General features: G+C 45.0%; 1 protein-coding gene across 1 annotated transcript in view; it reads left to right on the top strand.

Annotated features, from left to right (window-relative positions):
- The window catches only part of Lrp2 (LDL receptor related protein 2), a 123,914-nt gene extending 109,670 nt beyond the window's left edge, over window positions 1-14,244 (top strand). The window contains exons 66-79 of the mRNA XM_075984402.1: window positions 650-793; window positions 1,482-1,647; window positions 2,441-2,569; window positions 3,273-3,493; window positions 4,141-4,317; window positions 6,105-6,224; window positions 8,084-8,174; window positions 8,846-8,913; window positions 9,040-9,157; window positions 9,416-9,545; window positions 10,383-10,484; window positions 10,833-10,961; window positions 13,578-13,649; window positions 13,790-14,244. Coding sequence (XP_075840517.1) covers window positions 650-793; window positions 1,482-1,647; window positions 2,441-2,569; window positions 3,273-3,493; window positions 4,141-4,317; window positions 6,105-6,224; window positions 8,084-8,174; window positions 8,846-8,913; window positions 9,040-9,157; window positions 9,416-9,545; window positions 10,383-10,484; window positions 10,833-10,961; window positions 13,578-13,649; window positions 13,790-13,948 — 1,826 coding nt within the window. The 3' untranslated portion in view covers window positions 13,949-14,244. The remainder of the gene's footprint in view (window positions 1-649; window positions 794-1,481; window positions 1,648-2,440; window positions 2,570-3,272; window positions 3,494-4,140; window positions 4,318-6,104; window positions 6,225-8,083; window positions 8,175-8,845; window positions 8,914-9,039; window positions 9,158-9,415; window positions 9,546-10,382; window positions 10,485-10,832; window positions 10,962-13,577; window positions 13,650-13,789) is intronic.
- Window positions 14,245-16,358: the final 2,114 nt, after the last annotated feature.

Consider the following 16,358-nt stretch of genomic DNA (forward strand, 5'->3'; position numbering starts at 1 on the left):
AGAATATTCATATGAAACATAATGTCAAGTCTGAGGAAATATATAATAAGTGAACTTTTAAAAGTCACTTAAATCACATTTGATTGACATTTTGCAAGTAAATTAAAATCTTAAAATTCCGGAGAAGTATTTTGGGATGAGTCACCGTTGAAAGAGCTACTTTAGGCTTTAGGAAAAAACCCTGCAAACTCAAGAACAAGCTGGCTTGTTTCTCATTAGCTGGCAGTTAAATTGGGCTATGGGGAATGATTACCTGTTAAGACAATCACAAAACCTGTCAGTCAAGAGTGAGGGTTGTGAATACCGTATTTATTCTGTGAGATATTCTGTCTACAGTCCTTTCAGTGGGTGAGGGAAAGTCTTGCAGTAAAAATGAGAACTCTCTGTAGTGGTCTCGATCTTGTCTAAACTGCCTCTGGTGGCAAAATAAATAAATAAATAGTAAAGAAAGGAAAGAGTTGTGCCTGAGGATTTTGACTGGCAGAGCAGTCAGCTTTGATGGTTAGATTTCTCTAAAACTAACTTTTCCCTCTACTACCTCTTTTCCTCCCTTTTCTCCCTGCCCCGCAAAGAAATACCTACAGTGTGTTGATACCTCCTTGACTTCAAGTGGAATCGGTTAGACAAAGCAGCCCTTTTTTGCTTACAGGTAACCCTCCTCTGCTGCTCCTGCCCGAGAACGTTCGAATCCGGAAGTACAATGTCTCATCTGAGAAGTTCTCCGAGTATCTGGAAGAGGGGGAACATATCCAAACCGTTGACTATGACTGGGACCCGGAGGGCACGGGTGTCAGTGAGTATAAGATCTGCACACATTGTGTTGAATTTTCTGGTTTTTTTAGATGATGCCTTTTGCAGCTAATTGTCCACATGATTTTCTCTGATTGTGTGCCCTTTGAAGATTGAACCGTATTTTTTGTATTTTTCACATTTGTTTATCCAATGTAATATGTTTATTTCAAGAATGATAGGGAAGAGGTATAAGCCAATATGCTCTAAGACTCAGTCTTAATCTGTGTATAATTAGATTAACCTCAGTGCTTAGAGGTGGGAGGCAGGAGAATTGCAAGTCAAAGAACCTACCATGAACCACTACATAGCAGGATCTCGTCTTGGAGAGAGGAAAAAGCCATCTGTATAAGCAGGTCACATAAATACCTGTTAAATAACTTCTCAGCCTTTTGGTTGAGACTGAGTATAAAACACCTTTTGTATGCTGTCATACAGGGCTTTCACCTTTGTGAAAGGAGTGTGATTTCTATATAATCTGTTTTGAAAACTAGCCCCTTAGCTAAACTTATCTTCCAATAGAGATTATTAAGAAAATATCGCCAAGAGATAAGCCGAGCCTTTCTTGTTAGTAACACAGGTATAATGTGTTTATTGCGGTTTGATGTAAGGGAATTAAGATGGAAATGAGGCAGAGAGATCAGTAAATGACTCCACTCCAAGACCCTCTCTCGCTGTGCTTTCTTCTCTAGGTGTTCTCTATTACACTGTGCTGGGCCAGGGCTCTGAATTTGGCGCCATCAAACGAGCCTACATTCCTGACTTTGAATCTGGTAGCAATAATCCCATTCGTGAAGTTGACCTGGGCCTGAAATACTTAATGCAGCCAGATGGATTAGCCGTGGACTGGGTTGGAAGGTAATATGTCCCCCATATTTCGGGCCTGTTTCTTTTTCACGGGGGAGTGCTGGTTTAAGTTCACCAAGGTGCATGAACTCAGTCACAAGCACAGCTGTTACTGTGCCTGGGCCTGCTCTGGCCACAGCAATCACCCCTGCGTGCAATACAATTACCTCTGAGTGCAATACAAACATTGTCCTTTTCTATATTCAGTGTGTGCTACAGAAGGGTTCCGGAAAAGCACCCAGGTCAAGACTAACTTTGAGTTTGTCAGCATTGACTAATTCAGTGGTAGAATTCTCAAAGAGAATTAAAGATATCTCCCACTGGTAATTATTTGGAAAAAGAAACAAGGCAGTTTTTAGTATCAAAGCTAGCTAGTACCAACTGGTACCAAAGCTATAGAGCCTCAGAGAATGAGGGAATTAAACTACAGGCCTTCTCTCTGCTTAGTAGGAAAAACTTGCAGCCTTAGACATGGAAAGAGGGCAGGCTAGCTGTACTGAGTTTGTTAATTTGAAATGTTCTTTCCATTCCTCTTTGGGGCTGGTGCTCAATTCTTCTTGATTACAGTTGGGCTCTTTGCCAAAGGGACACAGACTCCTGGGCAGTAAGAATTAAATCACATGCCTTAATCTGCCCATGGAGGCTTGTGATCTGCTGTATCCACTGTAAGCACAGAGTAACTTCCAGGCATCTGAGTATTTCTGCACTAGCCAGAACTTATAAACCCAGTTTTCTCGTGTCCACATTTCTCTTCAGTGATTGGTCCAGGCTTTTCTGTTGTTTAACTCTGCCCCTCTCCATTCAGGCATATCTACTGGACAGATGCCAAGAGCCAGCGGATTGAGGTGGCCATGCTTGATGGAAGGTACCGGAAGTGGCTGATTACTACTGATCTGGATCAGCCAGCTGCCATCGTTGTGAATCCTAGGCTAGGGTAAGCGTTTGAAGGGATGCTTTAGCCCACACACAGTTTCTATTGGTGAAATTCCACTTTGGGGTATATGTGAGAGGCTGTCTGCTTTCATTTCATCTGACTCCCTTTCATTGGCATGCATTAAAAGGTATCTTGCTGATTGAAATTCAGATAACAATTTGGTTATATTACACTGGCCATAAAAACTTTATGTATGAAAAATACATAAAAGACATGTTCATGCATATACATGGCATTATTTATAGAAATACTTCAAATGGCAGTTGACCACAACACAAGTACTAGTTTGGTCTTCTTGATTTTTGACATTTAAGTAGACATTTGGCATTTGTGTAGTGACACCTAAATTCTTCCTTATTTTGAGTAGATACTTTTGCTATTTGGGCAGGACCAGTGTGTCCTATGTTTGTATATGAAACATATGAGTTGTTATTACTTTTATTCCTTTTCCACATGTGAAATCATGGCCCCTAGTAGTGATGTGCTTCCCTGCGAAGTTCTAACTCCTAATGTGGACTTGACCTCAGCACCGAACTTTGCTTCTTCTGTATAACATGTGTTGGAAGGCAAGAGTCATCTTTGTAAAGACAGTGTAACTCACTCTCAGGGAAATTGTTGGTTGCACCATTGACATTTCCTGTGCCACAGTACTAGGGAAGCACCACTGGACAAAATGCTGCAACCTGGGAATTTTCTGTTACAGGCTCATGTTCTGGACCGACCAGGGAAAGCAGCCTAAAATCGAGTCCGCCTGGATGAATGGGGAGCATCGCACTGTTCTGGTTTCTCAGGACCTTGGCTGGCCAAATGGCCTGTCCATAGATTATCTGAATGATGACCGGATCTATTGGAGCGACTCCAAAGAGGACGTGATTGAAACAATAAAATATGATGGGACCGACAGGAGAGTCATCATAAACGAAGGTTGGGAATGAGTCACAGTTTACATATTCATAATTGTCTAATAATTTTCAGTGTGTCTTAGGATACGGTGGATGTGATTCCTCAGATTTGTTCCCATCAATTCCCAACTGCTATATTAAATGCAAATGAATTCATAACAACGATCCTTTTTGTAATTTTAAGCAGCAGTATCAGGTAAGATTTCTGTTAGGTCCCTCTGAGATTGTGTCTTCCACATGCTAAATGTGTGTCCTTCCTAATCTACATCAAACTGCGTCTAGACACATTCATTTTCCATGTGCTAGTATTCTTGTGTCCAACTAGAAACAGGAAGAAGGAAAGGAGTATTTTGTTTTATTGTCGAAAATCCAAAACAGAGCTGTAACAATCCAGCTTATAGCATATTTCCCCTACCTGGCCAGAATTGTCTTATCTGGTAAGCAGGAAGGGCCTCAGTTCATCCCACTTTTTAAAAATGGAATAAAATCAGCAGCTTTAAAGTGAGACCATTTATAATAATCCAGTTTATCTAGAGCTCCATGTATCCCTTCCAGGAAGTCCGTCCAGCTAGCTAGCTATTACCTCAAGCTAAACAACAACAGTCACAGGAGTGCTGGGGATTGTTTCATTCACTAATATATAATAATTGTTTTTCCACTATTGAGCAGCAATGAGGCCTTTCAGCCTGGACATCTTTGAAGACCAGCTGTACTGGGTAGCTAAGGAGAAGGGAGAAGTGTGGAGACAGAATAAATTTGGGAAAGGAAACAAAGCGAAGGTGCTGGTGGTGAACCCATGGCTCACGCAAGTTCGAGTCTTCCATCAACTGAGATACAATCAATCAGGTAATACACAGTCTTGGGATGCGATGAACTGGACACCCAGTCTTGGAAGGATGGCTGTAGCATTAGCGCATGATGGTGGTCCTGATGGGAGAGTGGGTATGCGTGAGCATGTCACACATTTCAAATGCAGAAAGAGAACATTATAGGCTGAATAAAATTACATTAATCATGAACAGGGAAAACCCATTAGAAATGTTTCGGTCAGTCCTTGTTGGGAGATAGACTTTTGACGTCCTAGGATCTAGCAAACATCAGTCCTGGCTTTAAGAAATCACCACGTGGGTCTGTTTCACGAATGTCAGAAGTTGTGTCTGTTTCTTAAAATAGCAAAACTAGGTACTTAGTCTTGTGAACCCTAGCTTAAAATGTTGATAACTCCTCTTATTTTTGTACCACTTCTTAGTGAACATGTCTCAGCATCATGTGGAGAAAATGAGGAAAGAAATCAGCCTTTACCAAGTTATCCAGTGCCAGGTTCTTTCTTTAGAGAAACTGATAGCTGCTTCTTTACTTGTTCTACGTTTAATGAGATGCCTTTAAACTCAAGTCTATCCAATCCCAAGCTCAGGTTTTTTTCTCATCTGGTTTAGTGTTGTATGCTGGTTCTGGCTGAACTCTGTAGGCTTGGATTAGTCATTCCAATCTAAACTGTATTTCTGAATCTTGGGCAGAGTTCTCTGGTGTTCTGAGGCCCTGTGTTAGCCTTAGGAAATTACAGCTCAGAGCTGAGACTCCCAGGAGCTGGGAGTCTCATTCAATTGGTGAATGTGTGTTTTAGTTTCCTTGAGTGGCTTATGGCGATAGGCTTTTCTCAGCTTGTCACCTGAACACTCAATATAATAGTCTGTGTCTTAAGTGACCTGGTGACCTGGCTTTTTCAGTCAGCTGAAGCTCTGGGTGCCAGTTGGAGAAATGTTGACTTGATAAAAGCTTAGGATTTCTACTTCATCCCAAATGTGCTAGATTGGCATTCACTCTGGACTAAGACCCTTCAAATTTCAGCATGTTTCAGACTGTTTAACTGTCTGTTTACGTGGCTCATTGTACCCCATGTGTGGGTGTTCTCAGTCTTACAGGTTTTGGTGGTTCAGGGAAATGTATTTTATAGTTATTCTTGACTGTGATTGTATTTTGGATGGTGGAGAATGAAGATCACAGAGTGTTAGTCTGAGAACAGATCTAGGAAACATGAATCTAATTTAACCCTTAGATCCTTCACATTTCCGATAATTCTAGAATTACGTAGAGTTTTGAAATGGTACTAGTTGGGCTCCATCCCAACATTTTGAGTGGCTCCCAGCTCATTCTGTCAAATCAGCTGGTTCCCCTTTGTTTTTTAAATGAGGAAACTGAAGCCCACAATAAAATTCTTTCAGCAAGTTTTGTAGAAAGCAGGGTGGCCTTTGGGTAGATTTGAGTAATGACAAATCTTGCTATAAGACTTGGAACCCATTGGTCTTTTGAGCCATTTAAAATTGCTTAGCCCCAATAAATGTTAAGTTTAGGTCTGAACCAAGAAGATTTCCCCCTTCCAACAGCAGAGATGAGTGGCCATGATAGAGACTGGATAGCAAAGAAATCAGATGGGAGGATTGTGCCACTTCAATGGGGTGGCACAGATCGTAGTGCCAGTGAGTAGGGATCCAGGTAATATGCAATGGAGAAATAATTGGGATGCTGTTTGGGCTTTGCCAGTGCCAGCCAGAGCCACACCAGTTACTAGGCATACAATGTTGGGGTACTCTGTCTCCCGTCAGGACCTAACTATGTTCTCATCTATTTTCCAGTGTCCAACCCTTGCAAGCAGGTCTGTAGCCACCTCTGCCTGCTGAGACCAGGAGGCTACACCTGCGCCTGCCCCCAAGGCTCCGGCTTCTTAAGTGGCAGCGCTGTGGCTTGTGATGCAGGTGAGGATACTCACTGCCTGGAAAGCTGCGGGGCCTTCAGTAGCCCCAAGGATCCTATATTTACTACCTTGGCAGATTCAAATAGGAGTAGCTGGGAAGGGGGATAAGGGAAACAGAAGAGTGGGCGAGACTCTGTGTGTGTGTGGGGAGGGTCGGGGGGGCGCAGCCATGTGGCCATTTATGTTAGAAAGACATTTTTGAAGAGCGGCTTTTTGGTAAGGCTCTTTCTTCCTTCTCCCTTTGTCCCAGAATTTGCTCAAGGTAGAGAAGCATTTCCTGAGGGTGTAGGAGCTAGCCTGGAGCAGTGTTGGGAGGGTATGAGGAGCGGGGGCTGGGGGATCCTCCTGCTTTTCTCACGTGCCCATTTGGGAATTTTAACTATCAAAGGTCTTTGTTTTGGAAGCTGGCTGTGTTACTGAGAAACCAAGTCCAGGTTAAGGCAGGGGTGGTTTGGTTCTCAGTGCCATTGATGGCTTTCTTGGCAAGACCCATTTTTCAGTGGCTCATCTAAATAGTTAATAAGTCATGGTGATGTCTTCCATCCCTAACCTAGATCCTCTGTGTCCTAAGCAGTCTATTTTGTGGCTAACATCCCAGGTTGGGGGTTGGTGGGGTTGAGGGTGGCGCTTCCTGGATGAAGCTGGTGGGGAAATGAAGAGGCAAAAAAGTTTCTACCACTAGGGGGAGCAAGCACTCAAGCAAGGACCGCCCTCATTTGGAGAAGTGCTCAGGGAGGAAAGGTCCTTTGATTCTGATCTCCTCTCCTGCCCCGTGTGCTCTCTCCAGTGGTTGGGGGGGGGGGAGACTTGGGATAACATTCTGCTATTTTGAGGCTGGAGAGAGGGCTAGTGGTACTGGCTGCTCATTCAGAGGATCCAAGTTCAATTCCCAGCACCCACATGATAACTCACAACGGCCTGTGACAACAGTCCCAGGGGATCTGGTCACATCTTCTGGCCTCTGAGGGCACCATAACCATGTGGCACACAGACAACCATGTGATAGAAACACAAACACTCTATAAGATTCTCATTTAAAAGAACCTTATCCAAAGTAAGCCCGTTAACGGTAATATACAGGGCCTGCTTGTGGTATATTGCTAATGAACTTACCAGTTAGTTCAGTGGTATTTACTGAATGCCTATAAAATACTAGGTATGAATGAAAGTATCAGAGATGTACATGCTAGTGGGAGGAAAAAACCCCACAAACCTATGATGGTGTAGAAGAATAGGTGGTCAGAGTAGAATGGAAAAGTGGACAGGGACAGTGGGAGCACAGGGGTGGCGGGATTGGCTTGGCTGGCCTCTCTGATAAGGGGACTTTGAGAAGAGACCCTCAGAGCCCAGAGGGTAGGCAGACTCCTCAAGTGGGAGTATTCTGGGGGAACCTGAGCAGTAATCCAGTGCCGGGGTCCTTATAAAGAGATCTCACGAAAGCTGTCCTTTGGGTGCTTGTGCGTCTATGTCTGTGTGTCTGCCTCTTCCTTGATTCTCTGCCGATGCTCTGGAGTCCTGGGCTGCAGTTTCCAGCGATGTCTAATAAACTCTTGTGTTAATGGTTCCCAGAAGAGAATCTGGGGGATTTCAGGGGACACACACATGCTCTGGGTTTAACATCTCTCTCTGCTTAGAGCTAGGAAAGTACTCTGAAGGTCCTCCCACTCCCCAGGGGCTCATCACTGTTTAGGAAGTTTCCTTTGCTGTAGGGAGCAGGCGATAGCCTGATTTGGGGAGACTCAGTTGGCCTGACTCCACCCCCCCCCCAAACTCCCGCCTCCGTCCTGGACAGGTTCTGCATGGTGCAGTGCTCTGCTGCGTGTGGCTGACTAACCCATGCATGGCTTTTCCTTTCTGCAGCCAGCGAACTTCCCATCACCATGCCTCCCCCATGCAGGTGCATGCACGGAGGAAGTTGCTATTTTGATGAGAATGACCTCCCCAAATGCAAGTAAGTCTGACTCTTGAGGTCCCAGCTGTAGGCCTTGGCTCCTCTAGCGAACCCAAGCTCTTTGTATAGCTGGGAAACCAGGTGCAAGATGCTTGCCCAGTTCACTGTTTTCCATGTCTAACCAGCTTGTCCTCCTTTGGGGGAGTCTGCAGCGCTTCCCAAACCATGTCTAGCTTGAGCCCTCTCAGCTCAGGATCTGGCTCCAATGCTCTTGTGCATCTCTCAGGGATGCTGCATTGCTGGGGGACTGCCAGTCATGTGGAAGGATAAGGAGTTAAAGGGTAGTAGCGGGTCTCCCATGCCACCTCCCACCATCACCCGGTATGGTGGCTTAGGAGCGCGTGAGAGCAACTGATAGGATAGGAGAGATGGATGCCTGTTGGAAACCTTCATCACAGCTGTTGGAGGACAGACCGCTGCCACCTGTCCAGCCTTTGTCTCTATGGAGCAGAGTAGATGCCCACAGGCTTATTTCACGAGGCTCATCACCACTACAGGTGCTACCCCGCCAGATACACCCGTGCTCTTAGGTCGGCAGGAGAAGCAGATGTGGTACAGGCTGGCTGCCTTGCCTGTCCCTCATGCATTTCACTGGATCAGAGCCCTCTCCGCCTCTGTGCATGCAGCCAGACCTAAGAAAGGTAACCGAATCTCCTTTTGTTGGCTTGCAGGTGTTCTAGCGGCTACAATGGGGAACACTGTGAAGTTGGGCTCTCAAGTGGCATCCCTCCCGGGACAAGTAAGTGTCAGGAATATGAGTGACCTGCAATAGTCCCAGCTTCCAATAGTTCCACCCAGTCTAGCTTCTCTAGCCCTTCCTTGTCACGGTGGTGACCTTGGCTCTCTGTTTCTGCCCCCTGTGCAGCAATGGCTTTGCTGTTGACATTCCTGATGATCATCATCATTGGAGCTCTGGTACTCGTTGGATTTTTACACTATAGAAAAACTGGTTCCCTTTTACCTACTCTGCCCAAGCTGCCAAGGTCAGTGTCTGTGTTGGGTTGGCTTTCTGCAAGGGACCCCTTCTAGTTCCTACTCGGATTTTAGATTTGAGAACGTGCCTTCATGTGTTCATGTAGACGTGGGGGGGGGAGGCTTGCTACTGTGTTTGACATGTGCCTCGAGGAGAGAGAACTGCACATTTAAGATTCAGTACTATGAAAGGGAGGTAATCATTACAAAGATTAAAAATTAATCGTAACAACGCAACACATTGTTTTCATTGTTTTGGTTCATTCCAGCTTAAGCAGCCTCGCCAAACCCTCTGAAAATGGAAATGGGGTGACCTTCAGATCGGGGACTGATGTTAACATGGACATCGGCGTGTCCCCTTTTGGCCCGGAGACAATTATTGATAGATCCATGGCAATGGTGAGTGGGGGCTCTCACGGGATTAGTTGAGGTTTCCCTTTACACTAACTGATGGAAGAAACCCTTCTTGCAAGGAAAAAACTAATCCTGGGGATATTAAAACGAAGAACACAGTGTGTCCTCTGTATCCCATAGAGTTGGTGGAAACTGACCCCATCATCTTTTTTTTTTTTTTTTTTTTTTTGTGGTTTTTCGAGACAGGGTTTCTCTGTGGTTTTGGAGCCTGTTTTGGAACTAGCTCTTGTAGACCAGGCTGGTCTCGAACTCACAGAGATCCGCCTGCCTCTGCCTCCCGAGTGCTGGGATTAAAGGCGTGCGCCACCACCGCCCGGCCCCCATCATCTTTTAAGTATTCATTTGTAGGCAAGGGTTGACCTTTTCTAGTCTTTCTGGTCCCGTGTGTAGATTAGCAACGTGCCTACAGGTCGCACTCTCGGTGATGAACCTAGCACAGCATTAGCCCAGCAGAGGGGCCTTCTTCTAGTGCTCTGCCTCCACCTCCAATCTTCTGGCCAGAGAGAACAATACCAACACCCTTTTCTCCACTGTCCCCACCACAGCGAGTTGCATACATTAAAGGGCCATAGAGAATCCAGCCATGGGAAGAGCATTTGTGCTTCCTGGGGCAGATGGCTTAGTTCATTTTTATCAGTTGGAATAATTGTTTGCTACCTAGAAGCCGTGGGTCTCGCTGCTGTGTTCTCCCCCCACTCTCTCTAAGACGGCATGTGTTGGGTGACCTTGTGAAAGTGTGGTGTGCAGTCAAGTATGAGGGAGACACCTTTCTGTCTGAAGCAGATCGGTGGGTGTGACGCCTCTCCCTCTTCTCCCCACCAGAATGAGCACTTCATCATGGAGGTGGGGAAGCAGCCTGTGGTATTTGAAAACCCAACATATGCAGCCAAGGACAATACGTCCAAAGTGGTCTCAGCAGCTCAGGTGAGACGTCACATGATCTGCTCTCAGCCGTCTTGCCGCTGAATCTTTCCATGTTGCAGAATGTTGTGCAGGGCCTCTAACCATTATCGTTTATGGTCAGCAGTGGGAACGAAGGGCCTAAGGATGAGAGACCGTGATAGTGAGGACTGTGCTTGCCTGCCAGGGTGACTTCGTGGCTATTGTTCTCACCTGGGGCAAGTGGTGGTGGTATTTACAGCTGCCAGGGTCACTCATCTGTGGTATCCAGATGTGTGTGTGTGTGTGTGTGTGTGTGTGTGTGTGTGAAGAACAAGGCGGCAAACAGAATTCAAGATTAATTTATTCATTTGTTCTTTCAAAACTGCATAGGGGCCATCAATAGGCTCGCAGGTGACTGTATCAGAAAATGTGGAAAACCAGAATTATGGAAGTCCCATAGATCCTTCGGAGATCGTTCCAGAGCCGAAGCCAGCCTCCCCGGGTGCCGATGAAAGTCAGGTAACGATGTGAAGAGAAATTTGCAAAGGACTTTGAAACTTAATATCAATCCGTGTGAGACCATGTACAAAGAATGGAAAACAGAATCCAGGTCTAGTTTATCTTCAGAAAAAGGACATCAAATCTGAGAAACTCACACAGCCCTTGCGCTTCGAGCCTTACTATTACCAATGTCTACCACCAGGTGGCACTACTTATCCCCTTTTCCTCTGAGTCTAGATAGATGGCACCTAATTGTACAGCCAATTATCCCACAAACATTATTGCCTTTAGTGTGCCAGGGAAACTATTTAGTGCTGGAGACTAAAAGGGCCAGGGGATGGAGGGAGACCACCTCCTGATGAATTTTCTTTAGCATATATGTTATACCTTTTCGTAGAATATTTGGGGTATAATTGAACAAGTGCTTTTGAATAACTACTAACTTTAGCGAACACACATGTGGTTATCCCAGGTCTACGTGCTTGGTTCTGAACACCTGTTTTACCTCTGCAAACTATTGGTGTCCTTACCAATGCCTCTCACTGGGGCAAACTCGAAGTGACAGTGCTTCCGGATGCAAAACACTGTGTAGGACTCCTCGCTCAGGAGCGTCTTCTCTAATTCAGTGTGACTCAGAACACACCGGGGCTGGAGAGATGGCTCAGTGGTTAAGAGCATTGCCTACTCTTCCAAAGGTCCTGAGTTCAATTCCCAGCAACCACATGGTGGCTCACAACCATCTGGAATGAAGTCTGGTGCCCTCTTCTGGCCTGCAGACATGCACACAGACAGAATATTGTAAATAAATAAATAAATATTTAAAAAAAGAAAAGAAAAGAAAAGTCACACACCCCCAAACACACACCGTAGAAAGGAAGTTTTACTTTACTTTACTATTTCCCAGGGACATTGAAAAGGGCATTGACAATTTGTTTTCTACGGTCCCAAGAATAATGTCAAATGTTCAGTCCCAGTCTCGTTCCCCAAGGCAGTGCTAGACTTACTTTTTATTCTTAATGTTTTCTTCCTAGTCCAAGTCCTAGTAATATTCTTTAGTCAGAAGTAGCTCCTTAGAGGGGTAAGGCAGCAAGAAGCTGCTCCATTGCCCAGTTGCCCTAGGCCCCAGAAACAGATGGACATGGAGGGATTGTTGAGAATGAGAGCCAAGCATCACCAATTCCAGCACAGCTGTCCATATTTGCAGCCCATTGGTTCTTGCACTTCACCTCAGTGCAAGCTGAGAGGAGATCCTCCAAGTTCTGTTATCTACATCCCTGCCCCCCCCCCCGCAGGTCCAGGGATCCCGTATCTGTGACCCCTGGGACACTAAATAGTCACTTGGCTGTAGACAGCAGAAGCCCTTAGTTAGCCCACTGAGGATATTAATGTCTAAAGGAGTCTTGCAAGTTTAGCTTTCCACGTAAATATGCAGAAAATACTCGGACCCTATTACTCAGTCCTGTTGTTTCCCACAAGTTGCATTGACCTGCATGGGATCTCCCAAAGATGTTGGGGAATGAGAACCACCACATTCCTCTCCTTAGCCTTATTCAGTTCCAAGGAGTTATTGCAGCCTGAGACAATGACTGTTGGCATCACTTAACTTCACCTTTCCAAATAAAGGGCTCTGACCTCTGTGTATGTCTCCATCTTCCCTTGTTGGTGACATACAGAATAGTTGTGTGGGTTGGGTGAACGGTCTTGCCTCTCTTCCATAGTCATGGGCTACAGGCACCATATTTCACAGCCATCTTGAAAACATAGGGGTTACCTGAGCCGCCTGTGGTGGGGGCCTGCCAAAGAGGTGGCCGGTACTACAACCACCTTTTCAGTAGGGTGGGGGCAACCTACTGAAGTGTGTGTGTGTGTTTGTGAGGACGAGGTGTCTTTGGGTCATTCAATACGCAGACCTCTCTTAATATGGCTTAATATGTGTCATACAGGGGGAACAGAAAACCCTGCATCAAGGGATTTTTTTTTGTGTGTGGTTTTTCGAGACAGGGTTTCTCTGGCTTTGGAGCCTGTCCTAGAACTAGCTCTTGTAGACCAGGCTGGTCTCGAACTCAAGGAGATCCGCCTGCCTCTGCCTCCCGAGTGCCACCACCGCCCGGCTCAAGGGATTTTTGAGATAAAATTAGAACCTCATAAAATTCTTCAACCAGGTCCTGACACTCAGTAAGTGTCAGTTTGTCAGTTGTGATGACAACGATGATGGTGACAGTGACAACGATGATGGCGATGATGTTTGTGATGAAGCGAGAGTGGGTGTTCTGGCCAAGACAATTTTGGAAATCAGAGAGCTTTTCTTGAGCTTCTCAGCTGCTCTAGAAACCTGTGTGTCTATGCTCTGTACCCGACTAGTGGCACGGCAAATCTTCTAGATGACATGGGTCCAGATCCACACACCACACATTCACACTAAGAAAAGATTTTGAAATTGTTACGTTAAAATAGCCGAGAGAGTCTTAGTTACTACTGTCCAGGAACCAGAAGAGGAATTGAACAATATGCTACTTAAGCAACATCCCTAAGTTACTTTATTTTTCAATAAGAATTTAAAAACCTAGGAAAAGACACCCACAAAGAAGACAAAATAGAAAACTTCATCTCCTTCCATCTCCTCTTTTCATTCAGGGTGCAAAATGGAGCATCTTCAAACGAAAACCCAAACAGACCACGAATTTTGAAAATCCAATCTACGCAGAGGTAACTTTTAATCCCTGTTCTGTTCTAAGCCCAGACACTCACCGCTTTGGCGCGCATTGAGATTATTCGGGACAAACTGGCAAAGGTTCTGGCCACGCTGGGGATGTAAGTGACTAACTCATGTCTTGTTGTGGTTGTAGATGGACAGTGAGCAGCAGGAAGGTGTGACTGTGGCCCCCCCTCCATCACCTTCTCTCCCAGCTAAAGCTTCAAAAAGGCAATCGACCCCAGGCTACAGCGCAACAGAAGACACCTTCAAGGATACTGCAAACCTTGTTAAAGAGGATTCGGATGTATAGCCATGCCTGCTCTCTAGGGAATCTGTAGACACTCACTTTTGCACATATATTTTTTACAGACAAATGAAGAAAGAGTTAACATTCAGTACTTTATTAAAAGATATATTTTTCTCTGTTTGCCTATAGTTGAAAGTGTGTTGCGTGTCTTTTTTTTTTTTACTCATGCCATTTCATATTTTTTGCAAATATCACGAGGTACTGTGTATACCTTGCACTGATGTTGTCCCGAGGCTGATGTTGTCATGGGTGGTGTTGTACTTCTATAAATTTTGGAAGGATTAGTACGTCTTTGCATTTGCCGCTGAAAGTACCTATTGAGTGGGTTGGCGAGCTGAAGAATAAAGGATCTAGTGAGGAAAGGAGTTGGTTGAGGGCCTTGATTATGTCAAAGAAGAGATACAACTCACATTTCCTTTAGAACAATCTAGGAAAGGCATCCAAGCTTCATTTGTGCATCCATTTTTACACACCAGCTCTTAGACTAATAATCGGTGTTCAGTGTTCCATGTCAACTTGCTCAGTAAGTGTACCGAGAGAGGCTAATGTTGGTTACATAGACTGTAGATGCTTCAGACAACACGGAAGGTACAAAAAGTGATTCGGTTGGACCCTTCTGTGTGACTCTGGCTTCTAAGCCCAGCTATGTCTTGAATGTGCTCTCCCTAGTTGCCAAGCCGACATTCGTGTCTGTCACCCTATGTCCCACACTGAGTTTGTATTTCGCTGAATGAGCTTCTCTGCTTGATGGACCTTAAATCAACGTACGCCCTTGCCTGGCGGCTCAGGTGTCATCCGCCTTAGTCACTGGAGTTTGGTAGCTGATTAAAACCAAACCCATGTCCCCAGTAAGTGGGGTGCCAAACAGATACCGGTGAAGCTGGGTGTTTGCCTCTGTGTACAAAATATTATTATAGAGTATTTATTTCCTTGGTTGACAATGACGAGAAAGGGAAAACATTCTTCTTGAGTCTTTTTCAGGGCTTTGCCTAAATCTGTACATTTGTGTCAGGATGTACTGTCCATCCCAGCTCTTCTTATTCTTTACGACAGGGACCATGGCATGAATATACACTTTTTTTTTCCATAGCAAGTAGCATCCCTGGTTCTCTGTGCTAATATTGCACATGTGTTAAACAATGAATGAATGGAAGGGTGGGAGGATGAATGAATGAATGAAACATACTACTGATTATTTTATTTTCCAGTTCTCAAAATATTTCGTTGCTCATATTTTGAGTGCTGATTGTAATTACTTTGATTAGAATAAAAAGCAACTGGAAATGATGCTGCTGAAAATGTCTAATAAATGTGTATTTTATCAGAGGTCTTTTGTGTCTCTGTGCCCTTCCTTCTCGAGCCTTGGTGATGAATCACTTGAGTTGTGCAGGGTTGCTCTCTGTCACACCCATTCCACCTCTCAATGCATTTTTGAATGGAGACAATTATGGAGATGATCCAGTTTCAGGTTTCAGCTGGGCCCTTGGAAGGATGACTTTATCCCATTCGAAGCTGGAATGGAGATGAGAAATGGGTTTGGTTATGTTTTATTGTCTTGGTGTCCTTGTCATAGTGCGGAGAGCTGCAGGTGAATTTCACCTTCTCTAAATGCTTCTAAGAACATTGTTTCAGTAAAAGATGGGGAGCCCCCACCCCCTTGCATAATTCCCAGTATCTAGCACCAGAATGAAATTGATATGTGTAAGTATTCTCTTTCCAGTTTCTAGACATAGGGGCACAGGGCCCCTTAGTTGGCTTACTAGTCTCTCTGGAGCCCGTTACACCTGTATCACTTTTCTGGAAGAACTTAATGGAGCACAGTGGGAAGTGTTGGATCATTCCCTGACAATGTGGAGGAATTCGCTACAAAGAAAACAGAACTGCTTGTCTCTAAGAGAGCAACTGGGTTAACCGCTTCTAAAATAATTTTTTTGGTTGCTTCTTTGGCAACTTGTGAAAACTTTATTGGGAGAGAAGTCTTAATTTTGGAAGACAAGAAGCCTTGAGCTGCTCTTGGCACAGTGTCTCACCACTTCAATCACATTTCAAGGGATCTGAATTCAGACTGTAGGGCAACGAGGCTTCATTTGTAAATGCACCTACGCGGGCGCGCATCCCCCTCCCCTCACGCACGCACGCACTCACGCAACGCACAGTTGTGTCGATGATGGTGGTAGATGCAGGGGGACACATGACTCCTTTGTTTAATGCGATAGAGGCAGATTCCAGTCCTGGAGCTGGTGAACTCTGGCCGACTGAACAGCACATGCGACTGAAGTCTCCCAGACTTGCCGCTTAGCAGGGAGATAGAAGGATTGGCTGTGTTCTGTCTAAATTCTCCCTACGGCTCCGTGCTTTATCTTTACTCCGATCTTCACTGGGAATTTAGTTCACTCAGATTCACCAAGGCTGT

This window comes from Microtus pennsylvanicus, chromosome 9 (assembly GCF_037038515.1).
Source record: "Microtus pennsylvanicus isolate mMicPen1 chromosome 9, mMicPen1.hap1, whole genome shotgun sequence".
NCBI lineage: Eukaryota > Metazoa > Chordata > Mammalia > Rodentia > Cricetidae > Microtus > Microtus pennsylvanicus.